The sequence below is a fragment of the Panthera onca genome, chromosome B3 (assembly GCF_046562875.1).
Source record: "Panthera onca isolate mPanOnc1 chromosome B3, mPanOnc1 haplotype 2, whole genome shotgun sequence".
Classification (NCBI taxonomy): Eukaryota; Metazoa; Chordata; class Mammalia; order Carnivora; family Felidae; genus Panthera; species Panthera onca.
The window spans coordinates 69,793,416-69,811,342 of NC_138344.1; the positions used below are offsets into that span (position 1 = coordinate 69,793,416).

At 38.7% G+C, this 17,927-nt stretch overlaps 1 protein-coding gene and 1 long non-coding RNA gene across 3 annotated transcripts in view; one reads left to right on the forward strand and one right to left on the reverse strand.

The window, feature by feature from the left end:
* LOC144616550 (uncharacterized) overlaps positions 1-17,927 on the reverse strand; it is a 135,363-nt gene that overhangs the window by 36,145 nt on the left and 81,291 nt on the right. The window lies entirely within an intron of this gene.
* Positions 10,978-11,916, forward strand: LOC145715530 (olfactory receptor 4F3/4F16/4F29-like). Its single transcript, XM_081795807.1, has one exon. The coding sequence runs from the start codon at positions 10,978-10,980 to the stop codon at positions 11,914-11,916; it is 939 nt and encodes a 312-aa protein (XP_081651933.1).

Here is a 17,927-nt window from a genome sequence, read left to right on the forward strand (position 1 = left end):
CTCTCCCTCCCTTTGTCCTCCAGCCTTCTCGCTTTCTGAGCAGAGCTTTTAACTTATAACCTTCCAGACGCTAAGTTGCGCTTGCTGTCGGAACACACTCGTCTGGCCCCTCCGCTTTTGCCAGCCAGACTCGGGGGTTCTGCTTGGCTGGCGAGCCGCCCCTCCGCCCTGGCTCCCTCCCGCCAGTCCGTGGAGCGCGCACCGCCTCGCCGCCCTTCCTACCCTCTTCCGTGGGCCTCTCATCTGCGCTTGGCTCCGGAGACTCTGTTCTGCTAATCCTCTGGCGGTTTTTTGGGTTATTTAGGCACGTGTAGGTGGAATCTAAGTGATCAGCAGGACGGGCGGTGAGCCCAGTGTCCTCCTACGCCGCCATCTTCCCTCTCCAAGGCCGTCTAGCTTCTTTTCAATGACCATTAGTAAAGACAGCATCTTAAAATAAAAAAAAATAGAGTATGTTTTATAGCTTTATTTTAAGCTATTATTGATAGATATGTCACTTTGAAGTATACAGGGTGATAATCTGATGCCCATATGCAAATCAATAAATGTGGTATACCACACTAATAGAATGAGAGATAAAAATCATAGGATCATCTCAATAGATACAGAAAAAGAAGTTAACAGTCTTCTACATCCTCTCCAGATTAACAGCTGTCACCAAATTGGGTATACAAGGAATGTACTGAAGCTAATAAAGGCCATTTATGATAAAACCATAGCAAACATCATACTCCATGGTGCGAGTTTGAAACCTTTTCCTGTAAGATTAGGAACAAGAGGGAGGTACCCACTCTAGCTGCTGCTTTGCGACACAGTGCTAGAAGTCCTAGCCATGGTAAATAGATAAGAAAAAGAAGTAAAAGACATCCAAATCAGAAAGGAAAAGTATTGTATATGTGTGCAGATGATAAGAGTTTTTTAAATACAGAAAATCCCAAAGACTCTACCAGAAACTTAGAACTAAGAAATGCATTTGTTTAGTGATGTTGTAGGATACAAACCAATGTACAGAAATCACTTCATTTCTTACACTGAGAACGAACAATCTGAAAAAGAAATAAAGGAAATAATCTAATTTACAATAGCATCAAAAGAATAAGATACTTAAACATAGGTTTAAACAGGAAGTAAAAGATATATACACTGAAAATTCAAAGCAACTGATTATAGACATTGAGGAAGACACACAAAAAAATCAAAAGATACTTTGTGTTCATGGATTGAAAGAATATTTTAAAGTGTTTAAAGCTTATCATTATAATTCTATAATGATTAATTCTATACTTCTATATTTTCAATGCAATGCTTATCAAAATTACAATGGCATTTTGTTTTTACCAGAACAGAAAAAACCATCTTAAAATTCATATGGCAAAAGATCCTAAATAGCCAAAGCAATCCTGAGAAAGAAGGACAAAGTTGGAGATCTCACACTTCCTAATTTCAAACTTTATTTCAAAGCTATACCCATCAAAGTAGTATGGTGCTGGCATAAAAACAGACACATACATCAATGAAATAGAATCCAAGGCCCATAATAAATCCCTGCATATACAGTCAACTAATATTTGACAAGAATACTTAATGGAGAGATGATAGTCTCTTCAACAGATGGTGTTGGGAAAACTGGATAGTCACATGCAAGAGACTGAAGTTGGACCCCTCTCTTACACAAGGAGAGAAATGAACTCAAAATGGATTAAAAACTTAAATATACGACCCTAAACTGTAAAACTACGACTAGAAGAAAGCATAGGGAAACATCTCAACATTGGTCTTGGCGACAATTTTTTGGATAGAACACTAAATGACAGTAACCAAAGCAAAAATGAAGAAGTGGGACTACATTAAACTAAGAACCTTCTATATAGGAGAAATAAAGCTTATAGAATTGGAGAAAATATTTGCAACAAATTACAAAGGGTTACTACCCAAAGTATGCACAGAACTCCTAGCAAAACAAATAATCCAATCAAAAAATGGGCAAAGGAATGAATAGACATTTCCCCAAAGACATACAAATGGTAATAGACACATGAAAAGTTGCTCAGTATCACTAATCATCAGGGAAATGCAAATCAGGTAGTATCTCATACCTTTTAGAACGGTCATTATAAAAAAAAATAAGAGATAACAAGTATTGGCAAGGATGTGGAGAAAATGGAACTTGTGTGCACTGTTGGTGGATGTGAATTTGTGCAGCCACTATGGAAAACAGTCTGGAGGTTCCTCTAAGAATTAAAAATAGAACTACCATATCAGGCAACAATTTCACTTGTGGCCATATACTTGAAGGAAATGAAATTACTATGTCAAGGAGCTATCTGCACACCTGTGTTCATTGCAGCATTATTTACAAGGGCCAAGGCATGGAAGCAACCTTAGTGTCCTTTGGTAGAGATATGGATAAAGAAGCTTTGGTACACACACACACACACATACACACACACACACACACACACACACACACACAGAAAAATTTCTTAGCCATCAAAAAGGGAAATCCTGATTTTGTAAGGGTGTAGGTAGACCTTGAGGCATTATGCTAAGTGGAATAAGTCAGGCAGAGAAAGACCAATACTATCCATTCTTTGTTACGTGGAGTTTTGAAAAGTCAGACTCCTAGAAACAGAGAGTAGAATGGTGATTGCCAAGACCAAAGGATAGGGGAAAAGGGATGATGTTGTCCAAAGGGTACAAACTTGCAGCTATAAGAAGGATAAGTTCTGAGGATTTAATGTATAGCATAGTAACAATAGATAACAATTTTCTGTGTATAATATAGTAGTTTAGAGTGTAAATCTTTTTTATAGTGTTTATTGATTTGAGAGAGCACATGTGTGGATGCACATGACGGAGGAGCAGAGAGAATGGGAGAGAAAGAATCCCAAGCCGACTCTGCACTGTCAGTGTAGAGCCCAACATGGCTTGATCTCACGACCGTGAGATCATGACCCGAGCCAAAGTCGAGAGTCGGTGGCTTAACCGACTGAGCCACCCAGGCACCCTGAGTGTAAATCTTAAATGTTATCACCACACACAAAGTAATGATAGTGAGGTGATGGAGATGTTAATGAACCTTATTGTGGTAATTATTTTATCACATATATGTGTATTGAATCATGCTGTATACTTAGTAAACTTACACAGTGTCATATGCCAATATCTCCGTAAAACCGTGAAAAAATTTAGGGTATCTGTAGGTACTTTTGCCTAGAAATTCTAGTAAGATTGCTGAATTACAGATGTAACACTGGTTAATGTTCAACAGGCCATAAATATCTGGGGTTGTCTGACTGGACGGAAAGTGTGTGTATGTCTACTAGGCAAAAATCTGTGAGGAACAAAGGGAACTTCACTATGTCTATATCCTTTAATTAATACTTAATAGTGAGATAAATTAAATATATTCTCCTAGATACTCCTTGGATGGCCTTGGGCATCATGTAGTGTGGAAAGGATAAACACCAACTTTCTGCTTCCAAATTTTGTACTTTTCTATGTTTATTGGCCTTTTAATTTTTCTTCCTTTATGAACTGTCAATTCATTCTATTTTTTGTTTTCTACTAGTTCGGCTTTTATTTGATTTACCAGAGTAGAAGAAGGTATCTGTAATGGTTAATTTGTATGCTATTATTGAAAATGTATTTTATTTTCATGTTTTTCATATTTAATATATTTCAAATCCAAGAAAATTATATTCAGGGAGTCAGTTTGAATGTAATAATCTTAATGTACTTAAGTGTGTGTTAACAGTTTTTGGTTGAATTATCTTCTATTTTTCCAATTTGCTGCACTCTGACCATTCTTTGGGTTGTTTTCCTATTGTTTCCGGGGGAAGGAAAGTGTGCCCACACCTCTCTATCTCCAACTCTCTGCCTTCTGTCCTAATCTGTTTGTACCCCAAGTGTTCACATCCTTCTTCATTATTCTGAGCCTTTCACATTTATTCATGCTTGCTGTTCTTATTTGTTGTTTGGACCTTTGAACACACAAAGAGACTTCGTTGACAAAATGTGTCAAGATTTCTAAGTTCTACAACTGTTTTCTTGAAAATTTTTGAGTTTTTTTCCATTTAAAAAACATAAAATACATTTTTCCTTTCATTAGAGATTTTCCTGGGTTATATAATAAAAAAGCTAAAAAGGATGTAATAAATAAACTAGTAGCTCTTTATTTTGTATAAGAAAATCCTACACCTCTTTCCTCCCTCCCTGATAATCCTGTGAGACCGTTCCCTTGGACTCATGACCTCAGGCTGAGAATCCCAGAACTCTAATGCATCATTTGGTCACCACCTTGTGCTATAGCTAAATTAGGAGCCTTTCTCCAAATAGCAGAGTTTTGTTTAGCTTCTTGTCCTAGGGAGGGTGAGTGGAAGGATATGGGCAATGCTTATGCACGGGAGGAAATTCAGTGTGTGGAACTCCTCTGATTCCCTGAGCCTGATGTTATGAGATCTTTTGACAGATTAGGTAGGTGGTGGTGGTGAAGAGGGGCGGAGGGGTTGGTGGACCATACTCTATAAGAAGACCGTCCTTCACAGGTTCCTATGCTTCCAGAGAGGAAGGGTATACGAAAATGAGCAGAAGCAGGAATTGTACAGGAGGGAAGAGTTGGGGCAACTGTATAGAGAAAGGTATGGGAAAGAAAGTGAAATAGATTTTTCCAGCTTTATTCAGAAATAATTGATATACATCACTATATAAATTTAAGGTGTAGAATATGATGGATTGGTTTATGTATATTGTGAAATGACAAACACGGTCGATTTAGTTAATATCTATCTTTTCATAGGTTAAATAAAAAGAAAAATTTTTCCTTTTGATGAGAACTCTTAGGGTTAACTCCCTTAGCAATTTTCTTGTAGATCATAGAGCAGTGTTAACTATAGTCATAATGTTGTACTGAAGTTGGTTTTTAATGGGAATCCAGATTTGAGAACGAAGATATGGGAGAAAGAGTAAAGCATAGAGTTGCCACAGGCTTACAATTACTGTACCTGCCTTTACTATCTCTGATCTGTATTGTGTTTTCTCCAGTTGTCAGCTCATCTGTGGCTCCGCTTGCTGCATTGCCCAGTATGTGATTTGGTCAAACAATTTCATTGTGACCTCAGGCCTCCAAGGGTCTCTTTCTTTCTTTCTCTGTCTCTTTTTTTCAAGGGAATGCGTTTAGTTTGTTGTCAAGTTTGTAATTTTAATTCCAGTTTAGGTGTGCAATATCATGTTTCAGAGGTTCTGTACATTGCTCAGTGCTCATCATGATAAGTGTACGCTTAATCCCCTTCACCTAATTCACCCATCCCCTCACCCACCTCGTCTCTGGTAACCGCGAGTTCTCTATTGTTAAGAGTCAAAAGGATGTATGCACTCCTGTGTTTATTGCAGCATTATTTACAATAGCCAAGTTATGGAAACAAAGTGTCTATCTATATCTGAATGGATAAAGAAGATATGGTAAATACATACACAATGGAATATTATTCAGCCATAAAAAGAATGAAACCTTGCCATTTGCAACAACATGGATGGATTGAGAGAGTATAATGCTAAGCAAAATAAGAGAAAGACAAGTGCCACATGATCTCGCTCATATGTACAATTTAGGAAGCAAAAATAATGAACAAAGGATCTCTGACTGTTTTGATACCCCATTCTCCTTATTGTGCCAAATAAATACACTGCTCTAAAATTCTGGGTATCAGTTCGTGAACATTTCTGAATGGTGTCACAAAAAGATTTCCTCTGGCTTTTGTCTAAGTTTGTGATACCCAGCTTCATCCAGATCCTCAGAATTGTTTGGAACCTCTTTATCTCATTACTGTAGATATCTGTCACTCTACACATTTTCTGCACATAGCATATTGCCTTATCTCCCCATTCCCCCCTTCCCAAACCTCTTCCCCTAGATGATTGACATTATTTGTCAGTTCCTATTTTACTTTCTCCACTTTGGCACCATTGGTTATCTCCCTAAAATCATGATTTTCTCTGTTTTGATTTTCTCTGCTCTCTTGAATGGCACCAGTGATAGCTCAGCCCTAAATCTATGGCTTTTACTTAGTCTTCTCAATTTGATCACTGGTTAGCATGTGAAAATGAGCCGTTCCTTAATTTTTTGACATTCCTATCTCCCTGATTTTTGTATATAGAAGCAGGGCTTTTAAAAGGCAGATAATAGGGGAGCCTGTGCTGACAGGTCAGAGCCTGGAGCCTGCTTTGGATTCTGTGTCTCCTCCTCTCTCTGCCCCTCCCACGCTCATGCTCTGTCTCTCTCTCTCTGTCTCTCTCTGTCAAAAATAAATACACATTAAAAAAATGAAAAAAATAAAAGGCAGATAATATGTAAAAATAGTAGTACTAGTAATATAATAATGATGATGGCAAATACTATGTATTTGTTCTTTTTTGGCCATGCATGTTTCCTCCATTAGCTTTCTTTTATCTGTTCATATGTTATCCTTTGAGCAAATATTTCTTTCTCATGACTTCAAAGTTTGAATGGCTTCTACGTTTCTGTCTCTAGCTGGGATATTTCTTGTCTGTCAATCACCATGACTTTTTTACGAATAAATGGGGCAGACTTTGGTGAATCTCTGACTACCTCCAAAACTTTGGTGGATTTTGGTTTTTTCCCCCCATTCTGGTCAGCAACCACCTTTCTCCCTTTCCTTTAACTTGTACACTAATGTGTAGGTTTAAATCTTGTCTCTGTAGCTATAAAACCTTGGGTAAGTTAATTTATATATGTATTAAATGTTTATGTGGGTGGGATAGAATATTTTTCTGAATAAAATGGAATTTTCCACATTTACTGAAATATAATGACCTATAACATTGTGCCAGTTTAAGGTGTACTTTTTTTTTTTTTTTTTGTATTCTTGGTTAAAGTTTATAGGAGGTATCATTGTTTTAGACCATGAGCAAACATCCATATTTTCTTGATGTAGCCAAGATAGCACTGGATTTGGAATCAGAAGACCTGGTATTTGATTTCAAACCAAGTAACTATGTTTTTAGGTAAGTTACTTTTTTGAATTTGAGATTTTTCATTTATAAATGAAAACAATTCTATCAGATATATCCACCCCTACAGATAATTACAAGCATCAAATGTGTGAAAGTTCTTAGTAAATATGCACCATGAAAATAATGTATACTTTTCCAACTCTAAGATTGCATCGTTAAATATTTTAGAAACTTTTAAAATATGGTGAAACAAATCATTATTTTTTTTCTGACTTTAACAGTGGCATGGAAGATGACTACTAATTATATCGTGAAGCCTGGAAAATAGAAACTGTAAATTTCCTGATATGTTGGCTGTACTGGAACCTGCCACCTCACGCCCGGTCTTCCTTTTCCTTTTACGTGCTGCTTCTTGTTTTCTAAAACTTCATAAAGTTAAACCATGAACCATTGTAAGAGTTGAGATGAGGCTTGCCTATTCCCAAGTAGAAATTTATAGCAAGAATACCAGGCATCCTTTAGGGAGTGATTGGGAACTATGTTAATGCTTAGTTTTGAATGTGAAGAGTTCCTTTATGCATGCTGGACTTTATGGAAAAATATGGTAGATGAGAAAAACAGAAACTGAAAAATGATGCACTTGAGAAAATGGTTGTACTTCAGAGAAGTGTTATTATCTAAATAATCAGGATATCCTTGCTACTTATTTTGTATTTTAGGAACACGAGAACCAGAAGAAATGGTCCTTTTCCTCTTCAAACTTATATTTGAGGAGAGAAAATCTGTAATTGAAACCATTGAGGGGGCACCCTGGGTAGCTCAGTCGGTTGAGAGTCTCATTTCGGCTCGGGTCATGATCTCCCAGTTCGTGAGTTCGAGCCCCACATTGGGCTCTGTGCTGCTGGCTCTGAGCCCACTTTGGATCCTCTGTTCCCCCTCTTTCTCTGTCCCTCCTTCGCTGGTGCTCTCTGTTTCAAAAAGAAATAAAATGTTAAAGAAATTGAAACCATTGGGGAATTATGATTAGTAGCAAAGGATTTGCTCTAATAAGAGAGCAGTTATTATCTCTTCTCAAAAGGCTTTCCTTTCCCCTCTTAGCTTATTAAACTCCTACTGGTTTTTCAAAACTGACAACACTTTCTGCTTTGTAAAGATGTCTCTGAATTTCACAGACTCTTGTGTGTCCTTCTTGGCCAAAAGTAGGCATCTGGAATGTCTCCTAAGATGCTATATATTGTGGTTTATTTTTAATGTGGTGAATGATTATTTTTGAATTAAAATTGAAGTTTCCTGACTTCTAGGAATAAGAGAGAAAGGACGTTTATGTAAAGTATAATTACTAGGAAAATATTCATACAGGAAATGGAATTTTGATTTACCTTTAAGGGATGGATAGGGTTTGGAAATGTTCTTTATTGTAATACCCTATACATAACCACTAGCTACAGGAGGCTATTGAGCACTTGAAATGTGGCTAGTGTAACCAAGGAAATAGATTTTTAATTTCACTTTATAACCATATGGAACTGTTTAGGACTAAGTAGATCTAGCTTTGGCATACCTCTTCTCTATGATTTTTCTAGCATATGGAGTCAGAAGCCGTATGTAGACTAGAAAATTTGGATTCTGTGTAACTAGTTGTTTGTTCCTCACTGGACTACTGTTTTCTCATTTGTAAATGATTAGCATCGACTAGGTAGTCATTAATGAGCGTTGTGGGGTAATAATTTTTAATGATAATTTATTTTTGTGACAGACCAATGTGAGTGGGGGAGGGGCATAAAGAAAGGGAGACACAGATTCCAGCACAGAGTTCGAACTCGTAAATTGTGAGACCATGAACTGAGCTGTGGATGCTTAACCAACTGAGCCACCCAGACGCCTCTGGGGTATTTTTATGAATGATTTCACTCATCATGTACAACTGAGGTGTGCACATGTGTGCATATATAAATACACATATTAAAGGACAAGGGGCACCTGGGTGGCTCAGTCTGTGGGGCGTCCTACTTCGGCTCAGGTCGAGATCTCATGGCTCATGAGTATGAGTCCCACAGCTGGGTCTGTGCTGACAGCTTGGAGCCTGGAGCCTGCTTCAGATACTCCGTCTCCCTTTCTCTCTGCCCCTCCCCCACTCACGCTCTGTTTCTCTCCTTCAAAAATAAAGATTAAAATTTTTTTTTAAATAAAAGGAAAAGCTTTGGAATCCCTTTTTTTTTTCTATTGCTAGGTTTTTCTTGCTCTTTCCTTTTGGTTCCAGGTATGAGGCTTTTTGTGCATGTATCTTTATTTTACCAGTCCTTACTGTTTATTCTGCAACCTACCTCTTTTTTTCAGATCACGTCACCTTTTAGCAGCAAATCTAAGTATTATGGGAACTAGAGGGCTGGAGATTCAGAGTTTGACACACAGGCGAGGGAATATATCTCCTACATGGCAACATTTTAGTCTCTGAAAAAAATGGGTAACAGGTAGAGAGATTCATGTAGTCACACAAAATTAGGGGTAGGGAACCATCAGACTTGGCATTGGGTCTCAGACAATTGAGATAATTGAAGTGGAAGAGATGAGATAAAAATAAAAGAGCTAAGATTGATGGAAGGATGGGAGAGAGTCAATGGTTATGTTGTAACTGTGACATTACTGGGCATATCTTCATCCAAACTCCTAAAGCTTAGGGCTCCAATAGCTATAACCAAGGTTCACAAACTTCAGAGATTATAAAGATTCTGGACAGATAAATGGCATTGGCTTCCTTAACTTCCCTGACTACCCCATTCTCCTTGCACATCTCGGGCGAGTCCTGCTAACCATCTTTCTAGGTACTTCTAGTTTCTGGGTTTCATGCAAGTACTCTGTGCCATCAACATCTATTCTGCCCTTGGTCCTGGCATACACCCAAGTCACCTCTGTATCCTATGTCTGGTTTCCTTAGCTCGCCACTACCCTGTGGGCTTAGTGTGAATTGCAAAAGTGATTGTAGGTAGTGGTATAAGACCTACTACAAGAGACATAATATGTGCCTGAGATGAGTTGAGGGTAAGAAATTAGACAACTTAAGGGTCGCCTGAGTGGCTCAGTCGGTTAAGCGTCAAACTTCGGCTCAGGTCATGATCTCACGGTTCATGAGTTCCAGCCCTGCATCGGGCTCTGGGCTGACAGTTCAGAGCCTGGAGCCTGCTTCAGATTCTGTGTCTCCCTCTGTCTGCCCCTCTGCTGCTTGCCCTCTGTCTCTCGCGTTGTCTCAAAAATAAATAAACGTTAAAAAAAATTAGAAGAAAAAGAAATAAGACAACTTGAATGACTGAGGAATTATTGTATAAAGAATTAAAATATTACCAGTGAGTGGTGCCTGGGTGGCTCGGTCAGTTAAGCATCTGAGTTTGGCTTAGGTCTTGATCTCATGGTTGGTGGGTTCAAGTCCTGCATCAGGCTGTTTGCTGGCACCATGGAGTCTGCTTGGGATTCTCTGTCTCTTTCTGCCTCTCTTACCAACCCCCCCCTCCCCCCGCATCCCTCCTTCTCTGTCTCTCTCTTCCTCTCTCTCTGCTCTCCCCCTCTGGTGCTGTCTCTGTCTCTCTCAGTATAAATGCATAAACTTAAAATATTAAAAAAAAAGCAATAGCAGTGAATTCTGGCATATGCAGTCTTTACCTCTTATTCCTTTTTCTGTTTGTGTTGCACTGCACCACCTTCCCTGCCCCTCCCGATCCTTGCTATATACATCTATGTTTTCATATTTGCTTCATTTTCTTGTTTATAGGTCTGTAGTCCTGGCAGCCATTGTGTTAGGAATATTGTATGTGGAAGTGACTCAACTGCTTTTGGTGACCCCAGTAAAATGCATATTTAATAATGACCCTGAGAAGGAATTGGGGGATACCTTGTTTTCACAATGTGAATAGCCTTGATTAATTAATCATTTTAATGTAGAACTTTATTAACATTCTCATTTTAGTTTCTTGTTATTTTCTTTTGTCTGGAAACATTCTAGCGGATAAATCAATGGATAGAGCAAATCACTCTGTGGTGTCAGAGTTTGTGTTCCTGGGACTCACCGATTCCTGGGAGATCCAACTTCTCCTCTTTGTGTTCTCCTCTACGTTTTATGTGGCAAGCATGATGGGAAACTCCCTCATAATGCTCACTGTGATTTCTGACCCTCACTTACACTCCCCCATGTACTTTCTGTTGGCCAACCTCTCCTTCATTGACCTGGGAGTTTCTTGTGTCATTTCTCCGAAGATGATTTATGACCTTTTCAGAAAGCGTAAAGTCATCTCCTTTGGTGGCTGCATCACTCAAATCTTCTTCATCCACGTCATTGGTGGCGTGGAGATGGTGCTGCTCATCGCCATGGCCTTTGACAGATATGTTGCCATATGCAAGCCTCTGCACTATTTGACTATTATGAACCGAAAAATGTGTATTTTGCTTACAGTTGCTGCCTGGGTAATTGGCTTGACCCACTCTGTGATTCAACTGGTTTTTGTAATAACATTGCCATTCTGTGGCCCTAATGTGTTAGACAGCTTTTATTGTGACTTTCCTCGGTTCATTAGACTTGCCTGCACAGACACCTACCGTCTAGAATTCATGGTCATAGCCAACAGTGGGTTCATATCTCTGGGATCATTCTTCATGTTGATTGTCTCGTACATTTCTATCCTGATCACTGTTCGGAAACACTCTTCAGCAGGCACAACTAAGGCCCTCTCCACTTTGTCAACTCATGTCATGGTGGTGATTCTGTTCTTTGGCCCTTGCATCTTTGTTTATATCTGGCCTCACCCCACCTCACACCTAGACAAAAATCTTGCTGTTTTTGATGCAGTTCTCACTCCTTTTTTTAACTCAGTCATCTATACATTCAGGAACAAAGAGATGAAAGTGGCAATGAGGAAAGTGTGTAGTCGGTTTATTATTTATAGAAGGATTTCTTAAATGACACAAGTATTACAAAATTTCCTTACTGACTTGAAGTAACATTACATATCTATAGTTTGAATACCAGGTTCCACGTACCTTACTACCACTGAGTTGTCCCAGATTAAAATAACAAGGGTCTTTAAAAATCTTAACTGAGAGTTTGTGTTGCTGCCTATGGTTGGTTGAAGAAAGCATGTGGTGTGAAAAACAGTAGCTCCCAGAGAAGGACAATTGCTTGTCTCTTGGGAGACATTACCTTGATGAATTTACTGTGGTCTAGAATTGAAAATTGGGTCCCTTCAGTGTCTGAGTGTGTTACATAAGGGAATGCTGATTGATGCAAAATAAATTGATACTAGATAGAAATATACATATATCAAGATGTCAATTGATTAACTTGCTGTAAAAGATCAGCAAGTGGTCTGAACTTTCATGTAAGCCTAACTTATTTCACTAACGGGAAATTTATGAGAGGTCAATTGATGGTAAGGACATTAATGAGGAGGGAACTGGAGTAAGAGGAGTCAGCTGGACACTCAAATAATCAGATGAGATTTTGATGCCTTTGAGGATAGGCCTGCCATCAGAAGTGGAAAAGTAATGGATCCTTAGGCCAGGCCACCTTTCTGTCTGGACAGAGCTGGTTGGTCTCACAAGATTGACCTTTTGACTTTTGTTTGTACTCTGTTTCAGACTATCTAACTCCTAAGTTCTTTAAGATTCGTTCTCATTTTTTTGTAACTAGCCCGGTTCTTCCTTTTCTTTCTTATGAAATAATACTATTCCCATTGCATTTACAGGATTTGAGTCATTGCAAGCTGAGTTTTAGTTTGGGAGGTGTTTTTTTTTTTTTTTTTTTTTTTTTTTTGGTTTATATATATATATATATTTTTTTTAATATATGAAATTACTGTCAAATTGGTTTCCATACAACACCCAGTGCTCATCCCAAAAGGTGCCCTCCTCAATACCCATCACCCACCCTGCCCTCTCTCCCACCCTGCCCTCCCTCCCACCCCCCATCAACCCTCAGTTTGTTCTCAGTTTTTATTTTTTTTTTTTATTTTTATTTTTTTATTTTTTTTTATTTTTTAATATATGAAATTTACTGTCAAATTGGTTTCCATACAACACCCAGTGCTCATCCCAAAAGGTGCCCTCCTCAATACCCATCACCCGCCCTGCCCTCCCTCCCACCCTGCCTTCCCTCCCACCCCCCATCAACCCTCAGTTTGTTCTCAGTTTTTAACAGTCTCTAATGCTTTGGCTCTCTCCCACTCTAACCTCTTTTTTTTTTTTTTTTTCCTTCCCCTCCCCCATGGGTTTCTGTTATGTTTCTCAGGATCCACATAAGAGTGAAACCATATGGTATCTGTCTTTCTCTGTATGGCTTATTTCACTTAGCATCACACTCTCCAGTTCCATCCATGTTGCTACAAAAGGCCATATTTCATTTTTTCTCATTGCCACGTAGTATTCCATTGTGTATATAAACCACAATTTCTTTATCCATTCATCAGTTGATGGACATTTCGGCTCTTTCCATAATTTGGCTATTGTTGAGAGTGCCGCTATAAACATTGGGGTACAGGTGCCCCTATGCATCAGTACTCCTGTATCCCTTGGATAAATTCCTAGCAGTGCTATTGCTGGGTCATAGGGTAGGTCTATTTTTAATTTTCTGAGGAACCTCCACACTGCTTTCCAGAGCGGCTGCACCAATTTGCATTCCCACCAACAGTGCAAGAGGGTTCCTGTTTCTCCACATCCTCTCCAGCATCTATAGTCTCCTGATTTGTTCATTTTGGCCACTCTGACTGGCGTGAGGTGATATCTGAGTGTGGTTTTGATTTGTATTTCCCTGATAAGGAGCGACGTTGAACATCTTTTCATGTGCCTGTTGGCCATCCGGATGTCTTCTTTAGAGAAGTGTCTATTCATGTTTTCTGCCCATTTCTTCACTGGGTTATTTGTTTTTTGGGTGTGGAGTTTGGTGAGCTCTTGATAGATTTTGGATACTAGCCCTTTGTCCGATATGTCATTTGCAAATATCTTTTCCCATTCCGTTGGTTGCCTTTTAGTTTTGTTGGTTGTTTCCTTTGCTGTGCAGAAGCTTTTTATTTTCATAAGGTCCCAGTAATACACTTTTGCTTTTAATTCCCTTGCCTTTGGGGATGTGCTGAGTAAGAGATTGCTACGGCTGAGGTCAGAGAGGACTTTTCCTGCTTTCTCCTCTAGGGTTTTGATGGTTTCCTGTCTCACATTCAGGTCCTTTATCCATTTTGAGTTTACTTTTGTGAATGGTGTGAGAAGGTGGTCTAATTTCAACCTTCTGCATGTTGCTGTCCAGTTCTCCCAGCACCATTTGTTAAAGAGACTGTCTTTTTTCCATTGGATGTTCTTTCCTGCTTTGTCAAAGATGAGTTGGCCATACGTTTGTGGGTCTAGTTCTGGGGTTTCTATTCTATTCCATTGGTCTATGTGTCTGTTTTTGTGCCAATACCATGCTGTCTGATGATGACAGCTTTGTAGTAGAGGCTAAAGTCTGGGATTGTGATGCCTCCTGCTTTGGTCTTCTTCTTCAAAATTACTGTGGCTATTCGGGGCCTTTTGTTGTTCCATATGAATTTTAGGATTGCTTGTTCTAGTTTCGAGAAGAATGCTGGTGCAATTTTGATTGGGATTGCATTGAATGTGTAGATAGCTTTGGGTAGTGTTGACATTTTGACAATATTTATTCTTCCAATCCATGAGCAGGGAATGTCTTTCCATTTCTTTAAATCTTCTTCAATTACCTTCATAAGCTTTCTATAGTTTTCAGCATACAGATCTTTTACATCTTTGGTTAGATTTATTCCTAGGTATTTTATGCTTCTTGGTGCAATTGTGAATGGGATCAGTTTCTTTATTTGTCTTTCTGTTGCTTCATCGTTAGTGTATAAGAATGCAACTGATTTCTGTACATTGATTTTGTATCCTGCAACTTTGCTGAATTCATGTATCAGTTCTAGCAGACTTTTGGTGGAGTCTATCGGATTTTCCATGTATAATATCATGTCATCTGCAAAAAGCGAAAGCTTGACTTCATCTTTGCCAATTTTGATGCCTTTGATTTCCTTTTGTTGTCTGATTGCTGATGCTAGAACTTCCAAGACTGTATTAAACAACAGCGGTGAGAGTGGGCATCCCTGTCGTGTTCCTGATCTCAGGGAAAAAGCTCTCAGTTTTTCCCCATTGAGGATGATGTTAGCTGTGGGCTTTTCATAAATGGCTTTTATGATGTTTAAGTATGTTCCTTCTATCCCGATTTTCTCAAGGGTTTTTATTAAGAAAGGGTGCTGGATTTTGTCAAAGGCCTTTTCTGCATCGATTGACAGGATCATATGGTTCTTCTCTTTTTTTTTTTTTATTAATGTGATGTATCACGTTGATTGATTTGCGAATGTTGAACCAGCCCTGCATCCCAGGAATGAATCCCACTTGATCATGGTGAATAATTCTTTTTATATGCTGTTGAATTCGATTTGCTAGTATCTTATTGAGAATTTTTGCATCCATATTCATCAGGGATATTGGCCTGTAGTTCTCTTTTTTTACTGGGTCTCTGTCCGGTTTAGGAACCAAAGTAACACTGGCTTCATAGAATGAGTCTGGAAGTTTTCCTTCCCTTTCTATTTCTTGGAATAGCTTGAGAAGGATAGGTATTATCTCTGCTTTAAACGTCTGGTAGAACTCCCCTGGGAAGCCATCTGGTCCTGGACTCTTCTTTGTTGGGAGATTTTTGATAACCGATTCGATTTCTTCGCTGGTTATGGGTCTGCTCAAGCTTTCTATTTCCTCCTGATTGAGTTTTGGAAGAGTGTGGGTGTTTAGGAATTTGTCCATTTCTTCCAGGTTGTCCAATTTGTTGGCATATAATTTTTCATAGTATTCCCTGATAATTGTTTGTATCTCTGAGGGATTGGTTGTAATAATTCCATTTTCATTCATGATTTATCTATTTGGGTCATCTCCCTTTTCTTTTTGAGAAGCCTGGCTAGAGGTTTGTCAATTTTGTTTATTTTTTCAAAAAACCAACTCTTGGTTTCGTTGATCTGCTCTACAGTTTTTTTAGATTCTATATTGTTTATTTCTGCTCTGATCTTTATTATTTCTCTTCTTCTGCTGGGTTTGGGGTGTCTTTGCTGTTCTGCTTCTATTTCCTTTAGGTGTGCTGTTAGATTTTGTATTTGGGATTTTTCTTGTTTCTTGAGATAGGCCTGGATTGTAATGTATTTTCCTATCAGGACTGCCTTGGCTGCGTCCCAAAGCGTTTGGATTGTTGTATTTTCATTTTCATTTGTTTGCATATATTTTTTAATTTCTTCTCTAATTGCCTGGTTGACCCACTCATTCTTTAGTAGGGTGTTCTTTAACCTCCATGCTTTTGGAGGTTTTCCAGACTTTTTCCTGTGGTTGATTTCAAGCTTCATAGCATTGTGGTCTGAAAGTATGCATGGTATAATTTCAATTCTTGTAAACTTATGAAGGGCTGTTTTGTGAGTCCGTATATGATCTATCTTGGAGAATGTTCCATGTGCACTCGAGAAGAAAGTATATTCTGTTGCTTGGGGATGCAGAGTTCTAAATATGTCTGTCAAGTCCATCTGATCCAATGTATCATTCAGGGCCCTTGTTTCTTTTTTGACTGTGTGTCTAGATGATCTATCCATTTCTGTAAGTGGGGTGTTAAAGTCCCCTGCAGTGACCACATTCTTATCAATAAGGTTGCTTATGTTTATGAGTAATTGTTTTATATATTTGGGGGCTCCGGTATCCGGTGCATAGACATTTATAATTGTTAGCTCTTCCTGATGGATAGACCCTGTAATTATTATATAATGCCCTTCTTCATCTCTTGTTACAGCCTTTAATTTAAAGTCTAGTTTGTCTGATATAAGTATGGCTACTCCAGCTTTTTTTTGGCTTCCAGGAGCATGATAAATAGTTCTCCATCCCCTCACTCTCAATCTAAAGGTGTCCTCAGATCTAAAATGAGTCTCTTGTAGACAGCAAATAGATGGGTCTTGTTTTTTTATGCATTCTGATACCCTATGTCTTTTGGTTGGTGCATGTAATCCATTTACATTCAGTGTTATTATAGAAAGATACGGGTTTAGAGTCATTGTGATGTCTGTATGTTCTATGCCTGTAGTGATGTCTCTGGTACTTTGTCTCACAGGGTCCCCCTTAGGATCTCTTGTAGGGCCAGTTTAGTGGTGACAAATTCCTTCAGCATTTGTTTGTTTGGGAAGACCTTTATCTCTCCTTCTATTCTAAATGACAGACTTGCTGGATAAAGGATTCTCGGCTGCATATTTTTTCTGTTTAGCACACTGAAGATACTGTGCCAATCATTTCTGGCCTGCCAAGTTTCAAAAGAGAGATCACTCACGAGTCTTATAGGTCTCCCTTTATATGTGAGGGCACGTTTATCCCTTGCTGCTTTCAAAATTTTCTCTTTATCCTTGTATTTTGCCAGTTTCACTATGATATGTCGTGCAGAAGATCGATTCAAGTTACGTCTGAAGGGAGTTCTCTGTGCCTCTTGGATTTCAATGCCTTTTTCCTTCCCCAGTTCAGGGAAGTTCTCAGCTATAATTTGTTCAAGTACCCCTTCAGCACCTTTCCCTCTCTCTTCCTCCTCTGGGATACCAATTATGCGTATATTATTTCTTTTTAGTGTATCACTTAGTTCTCTAATTTTCCCCTCATACTCCTGGATTTTTTTGTCTCTTTTTCTCTCAGCTTCCTCTTTTTCCATAACTTTATCTTCTAGTTCACCTATTCGCTCCTCTGTCTCTTCAATCCGAGCTGTCGTCGTTTCCATTTTGTTTTGCATTTTGTTTTGCATTTTGTTTAAAGCGCTTTTCAGCTCCTCGTGACTGTTCCTTAGTCCCTTGATCTCTGTGGGAAGAGATTCTCTGCTGTCCTCTATACTGTTTTCAAACCCAGCGATTAATTTTATGACTATTATTCTAAATTCA